At 29.3% G+C, this 6,471-nt stretch overlaps 1 protein-coding gene across 1 annotated transcript; it reads right to left on the bottom strand.

Annotated features, from left to right (window-relative positions):
* Positions 1-939: 939 nt before the first annotated feature.
* LOC107867619 (peroxidase 12) lies at positions 940-5,105 on the bottom strand. The gene is made up of 3 exons (XM_016713935.2): positions 4,638-5,105; positions 4,106-4,300; positions 940-1,684 (listed from the first exon to the last, which is right to left on the bottom strand). The coding sequence occupies exons 1-3, from the start codon at positions 4,869-4,871 to the stop codon at positions 1,061-1,063; spliced, it is 1,053 nt and encodes a 350-aa protein (XP_016569421.1). The 5' UTR covers positions 4,872-5,105; the 3' UTR covers positions 940-1,060.
* Positions 5,106-6,471: the final 1,366 nt, after the last annotated feature.

Here is a 6,471-nt window from a genome sequence, read left to right as displayed (position 1 = left end):
ATCATGGCAGTGGCGGTGGCGGTGGCGGTGGCTCTTAGAATATTAGCCACGTAAATATGGCAATTGTTGTACATTAGTTTATATATGTAACATGACTATACTGTCCTCAAATTTGATTTTTTAGACTACTAACAGACATGTCGATCCCTCTTTTGTGCTCTTCTAATATAGTAGAAAAATAACATAGCAAAAGTAAATACATTTTCCTTTTTTCTTTTTCTTTTACCAGGCCAATATATTTAAAAATATATACTATATATTTAGTTGTTTATTTTTAAAAAAACCAAGAAAAATTTCAACTTATCATAAAGTAATCATTTTCAAAACTAATTAGAGTAGTAATGATTAAACTTAAATTTCCAAGAAACTGCTACTAATAAGGATAATTTAATGCTAAATAAATAAGTAATTATTTAATACTCTCTTAATTCAAATTCATGTGGCATAGTTGTATTGAAGAGTTAAGTTATTTCGATTTTAATCATGAATTTGAACACATAATCTTTAAAATATTTAAAATAAAATCTAATAATTGTAAGTTATAATAATTGTCAATTTAAATATTTTAAAGCTCATAAGTAACTTGCAATAAAAAAAAAATATGTTTGATGTTCGAAATCTGAAAAGCATCACATAAAATAGGATGAAGGAAACTATAGTAGGCACGAGTAAAAAAAATCGACAGAGCATATATTCCAACTTTTTAGAAAAGTATTGAGAATAAAGTTTCTTGTATACTTCTGCAGATCAAGCAAAAGTTAATAATTATTTTGTCAATTCACCTAATCATTACTAGTAATTTAATTTAAATGCTAATTTAGAAACATAAAGACTTGAATAATGCCTTTAAAATTAATGCAACATGCAAATTAACCGAGAGAGAGTGTATGTATACTAGCTAGTAACACAATTATCTAATCATGGAGCTAGAAAACATGATTTTGAAAAGAGATCCAAAACAACTTCTCCTTACATTACATCACAAAAGAAAATGTGATTATTATTTTAAGCAAAGACACTCACATTATTGTTTCAAAAACAAGTGACTAATTAAATAAACTTAAAACAACGCAGAGAAGGTTTCCTCCAATTCTTCAACAACAGTAGCAATATCAACCTTCTTATCCTTGTTCCTCCTATCACACCTATTCCTAATTTCACCTTGTCCACCAGTCAACACGTTCAATTGTCCCATCTTGATCATACCAATAACAAACTTCTCAAAAAACAACGATTGATTCACAGCAAAGCTCGTAACGATCCCTCGAGTCCTTCTATCTGTATATAAATCTTGATCGGACGTAAAAAGACCTTGCCTATTCATGAGGTCAACATAGTACTTGTTGTCAAACACATTAGGGCTCCGAATGTCCATGTTGACCGTGTTGTTCGAGTCAGCTGTTGGGCAGCTACGTTTGAGGTTGTTGGCGAATGTCTTGTCCATGGTGCGGTCTTGGTTCGGATAGAGACGTTCGGTGAACGAAGTACAGTGGCTGATGCCAATGGTGTGGGCCCCGGACAACGCGACTGCATCAGTGGCATCAAGGCCTTTGGCTGCCAGGCGATCGAGGATGGTTGTAGTGTTGGCGAAGGGTGCGACAAGGTTGTCTATTGTAGCTTGTTCTGTTGCAAAGTTGAGTCCGTCCTTTCTTCCCAAGGGTACATCGTATTTCGGGCCACCAGTCTGAAATTACGATAAACACATAAGGAAATAAAAATAAATTACGTTTAACTCATATATCCTGATAGTATTTGATATAATCTAAAGTATAATTACTCCTATTACATTCTAGGTAGTTCTCCATATACAATAGGTGCAACTAGTATAGTACTATGTAAGCTAAATACAATTAAAAAAATTATGACCTTTTTTTTCCAAGGGGGAGTGCGGGCGGGTGGGGGGGGGGGGGGGGTTATGATCTTTTGTGCATATATAGGATGTTGGACCTTTTCTTCGCAGTACTAATAATGTGAACTCGGAATCAAAATAAGCCAAGTTAGTAAAAAAGTGATCAAAATAGGTCACCTATTTAATAAGTTATCAAAATAGGCTAAATATAATAAATTGTTACGTTTTTTACTTTTTTCTTAACGATCAACTAACGGAGTTGACTTTTTATAAAACGTAATAAATTATTACGTTTTACAAAAAAATAATTATAAAACATAACAATTTATTACGTTTTTCATACAAAAATTTTAAAAAAATATCAATGCATTGTCCCATCAAAGTCTTATTGTTAGCTTTTTGTCTCTTGACTATTGGGTCAGACTTAATAAAGAGAAGTCTCCTCAATTCTATTTAAATTAATTAATTAAGGAGTCATTATACTATTTTATTTAATTAATTAATGATAAAAATAAGAAAAGAAAAATTTAATTGTAATTGAATTGAATTTGGTTCTCTTAACTTTTTTTTTACCGATTAGATGGAATCAAAGATTTGTCTCTTTCCCTTCTTTTAAAATTAGAAGTGAGCATTTGTATTCTGTTTGATATTTTAAAAGTTTAGATTCGATAATTCGGTAATCGATATTTGAACGATACCATATACCATACTTATAAACATCAATTCGGTAATTGGTAAATTAAATTTCGGTACAGTATTAGGTATTACCATATTAAAATTGGAAATGTGCAAATGTATGTTTAAACTCCAAAGAATATTATTTAATACAAACTCTATTTAGTATTCTTTTTGTTACTTTTTACGAATATATTATCAAAGTCCAATAGATTTTTTGAGATGACTAATACTATTGTCTATTGGTCCCGAATATCAAAATGTTGAAATTTTACTTCCAAATATCATACCAAATATCGAATTATCGGATATCAATTATCAAATTTTTTTATTCGTTTTGGTAATTCAATTTTCGATATTTTATGTCCATCCCTATTTAAAACAATTGAATTTCCACTCTTTTTTAACAAAAATTTTTATTTTTATAATATATGAAAAATAGAACTCAATTAAATTTCACCGACAATTTTTGAATTTTTTTTTTCATGTCTTGGAGAATTTATGAGGAATTAAGATTTCTGTTTATAAAATAAATTAAAAATAACACGTAGTTTTTCAAATACTTTATTTATAAAAGTTGAGATTTCTCGTAAAAAGAAAAAAAAAAAGAAAATTAATGGCGTAAGACAAGGCTAGACAAAAAAATGACAATAAGACATTGATGGATCAATGCATTGGTATTTTTTAAAAATTTTTGCATGTAAAACATAATAATTTATTACGTTTTATAAAAAATTAACTTCATTAATTAATATTAAATAAAAACATAATAATTTATTATATTTAATCTATTTTGATAACTTATTAAATATGAATCACCTTAAAAGTCACGATGGTGGGAGCCTAAGTCCTTTAAAAAAGTAATGACATCAAACCAACCACTCATTCATTCATGCTTTCAGTCTTTAAAATCCTCTGACATTTTCCCACCATTATCAATAATTTAAGTCTTGAATTCAGGAAAGTCGTTTTTTCTCATATGTACTATTTTAACTTTACATTACTTTTTCTTTTTCGAAATAAGTAAATTATTGAAGTATTTATTAATATTTTAAAATAAATGAATTATTAATTTTTTTTTAAATTTATTCTTATGATTTAACAATCAATTAACTTTTGAAAAAGTATGATAAGGTCAGTTTTTTCTTTTTGTGGAGTAAAAATAAAAAATTATATTAAATTTATGTTTTTAATATTTTTTTCTTAATCTGTGTGTCAAAATCGAATAATACATTTATTATGAAACGGAGAAAATATGTATTAATAGTGGATCTATCAATATATAGCACTCCCTTCTTCCTAAATTACTTATCACATTTCTTTTTTTATTAGTCAAACTACATACATTTTCATCAATATTTTAAAATATATATTTTATATTGATATTAAAATAATTATAATTTATAATATTTTTTATATAATTTTTAAATATTTAAATTTTAAAATATTAAATTAATCTAATCGAATACAACTTTGAAGATTAATTAAATGAATTCTCAAAAAGCATGTTGAAACACAGGAGTCTAATTTTGTTATCAAAAGTGAAAGTTCCCGGTAAAAGGATAGCACTATTGGTCTTACCAAGACAACGGAGTCCCTAGCAGCAATGGCAGTTATATCAGAGCAAGACACAACTTGGCCACATTCAGCTTGGATCCTTTTCCTAAGATCATCAATAATCTTGAATGACTTCTTTCTTAGGGTCAAATTTGGAATTGCAGTTTGTTCACTTGGCCCTCCTGCTGATCCATCAAGTAACACTGAACTGTCACATCCCTACATTACATATATCCACAAAAAGAATTACTCCATTAAACATGATCTTGCAGCATAAAAACGTCATTAACACATTTAATATTCATAACATGCATACAAAATTTTATTATTTTTTCCGTTTAAATTAATGTTAACGTAGGAATATGAAAAATTTTACAATATTTTAAAGCTACCCTTAAAACAAAAGAAATATTAGGGTTTTGCTATTTTGCTAAGTAAGTAATTGGATCCAAGTAAAATATTGACAGTGACATTAAATATTGATAGTCATTTTTTTATTGACTAAAACGAGAAATGTGTATATATATTAGGACAATTGATCGGAGTAACAAATAACCTGGACAAAGCAATCGTGAAAATGAAGGCGAAGTAAGCCAGCAGCTTGGCCAACATCATCCTTGATTTGTTTTTCAAGCCTCTTCTTAATAATGGATTCAAGCTGAGGGCAACTAGACTGATAAAATGACCATGAAAGACCTTTCACCAAAGCAGGCCTTTGAGCTTCTGTAACAAAGAAAATCAAGCAAGAACAAACAACAAGAACAAGTAAAAAATTAGTAGACACCACCATGGCTAGCTAACTGTTGTCTCTTTCTAGACTAGAGATAGATTGGGTCAGGTAATTGGTACAATGATATCAAGAACAAGGGTCAAATTTATAGCCATATAAAGTTCTCCACTTGCATATATTTTTCTTTTTATGAATCTATGAGACTTTAGGCATCTCAGGATTTTCTAAGAAAGAGCGGCGTGGGCGGCACACTTACCTTTTGATTTTAGTTAGGTTGGAACCAAATTATGACACCAAACTAAAAAATGTATCAACGTTTACTATATATTTTAAAAAGTATTAAACTATGCTTAACTCGCATTTTTTGTGAGTTATACGCAAATTTTTTAACGGCTGACTACAAGCGTGTCAGATTTTTTGGAAAATGCTTAACTCACAAAAATTGTGAGTTATCAATTTTTATTTTAACACAACTCACAATTTTTGTGAATTATGCATTTTATTTTAACATAACTCACAAAAATTGTGAGTTATTCATTCTTATTTTAACATAACTCACAATTTTTGCGAGTTATGCATTTTATTTTAACATAACTCATAAAAAATGTGAGTTATCCATTCTTATTTTAACATAACTAACTATTTTTGTGAATTATCCATTTTTATTTTAACATAACTCACAAAAATTGTGAGTTATTCATTTTAACATTGAACAATGAAAAAACATTTTTGGTCTTCTATTTAACATAAACTCATAAAAGTATATAACTCACCTTTTTTGCGGTGACCTTACCATACCAACTTTTTTTTATTAAATTATTAAAAAAATACAAGGAACATATAGGTAACAAGGGGACAATATAGTTATGTTATGCTATAATTGTAATTAACGAGGAGGCAATATAGTTATATTATGCTATAAATTATAATTAATTGAAGCTTAGATAGGTTAATTAAGTGCTTATATTTGCTAAGCTCGATAATTTTTCCTTATTTTAACCATATGGCTGGAAAAATGTGATACAAGACAAACAAGGGAACACGAAACACACTCCAAATCAGTCCACCAATCTTAAGGATCCGAGGACCTTTTTGGAGACCACTCTCGAATTCACTACCAACAAGAAGAATATAAGATTCAATGATGTATATAACACCCAAAAAAGCATCAACACGTGAAAAACAAAAGGATTACAATAATAATAACCAACGATTTCAACAACACAAGAAACAACAACAAAAGATTACACTAAACAAAGGGATAGAAAGATAGACTACATGAAGGCATAATCTTAAGAACCCAATAGCGTATTCCACTCTTGCACCCTTAACACTACACACTACAATTCACCTATCTCTTACGTGGCACAAGAGGGACCTCAATCTCCCAAGCATCCAACGTTTCCAAGCTTTAATCCAACACGAGTGATTCCGCACTCAAGTTGAAATCCCTAGTTACTATGTTTGGCCATAGGGACCTTTCTCACAAGAGAAAAATGTGTTAGTGTCTACAACTTTTAATATTAATCAAAAACTCCTGACTAAAACCCTACATCAGTTTATTTATAGTGTATTACAAATAATAGGTAAAATGACCAAAAGGTCCCTTTAATGAAATGTGACCAAGGGCGCCCTTGGAGTGCAAGTTTAGGGTCGGTTT

The sequence above is a fragment of the Capsicum annuum genome, chromosome 4 (genome assembly GCF_002878395.1).
Source record: "Capsicum annuum cultivar UCD-10X-F1 chromosome 4, UCD10Xv1.1, whole genome shotgun sequence".
NCBI classification, from domain to species: Eukaryota; Viridiplantae; Streptophyta; class Magnoliopsida; order Solanales; family Solanaceae; genus Capsicum; species Capsicum annuum.
Note: the sequence above shows the minus strand (reverse complement) of the source record. Positions and strands in the feature narration are given on the sequence as shown.

Excerpts from the sequence above, each read along its gene's own strand:
- LOC107867619 (XM_016713935.2), bottom strand. The coding sequence starts at position 4,871 with ATGGTGGTGTCTACTAATTTTTTACTTGTTCTTGTTGTTTGTTCTTGC. Across the intron at positions 4,301-4,637 it reads TTCACGATTGCTTTGTCCAG|GGATGTGACAGTTCAGTGTT; the intron begins GTTATTTGTTAC and ends TATGTAATGTAG. Across the intron at positions 1,685-4,105 it reads CTAGGGACTCCGTTGTCTTG|ACTGGTGGCCCGAAATACGA; the intron begins GTAAGACCAATA and ends TCGTAATTTCAG.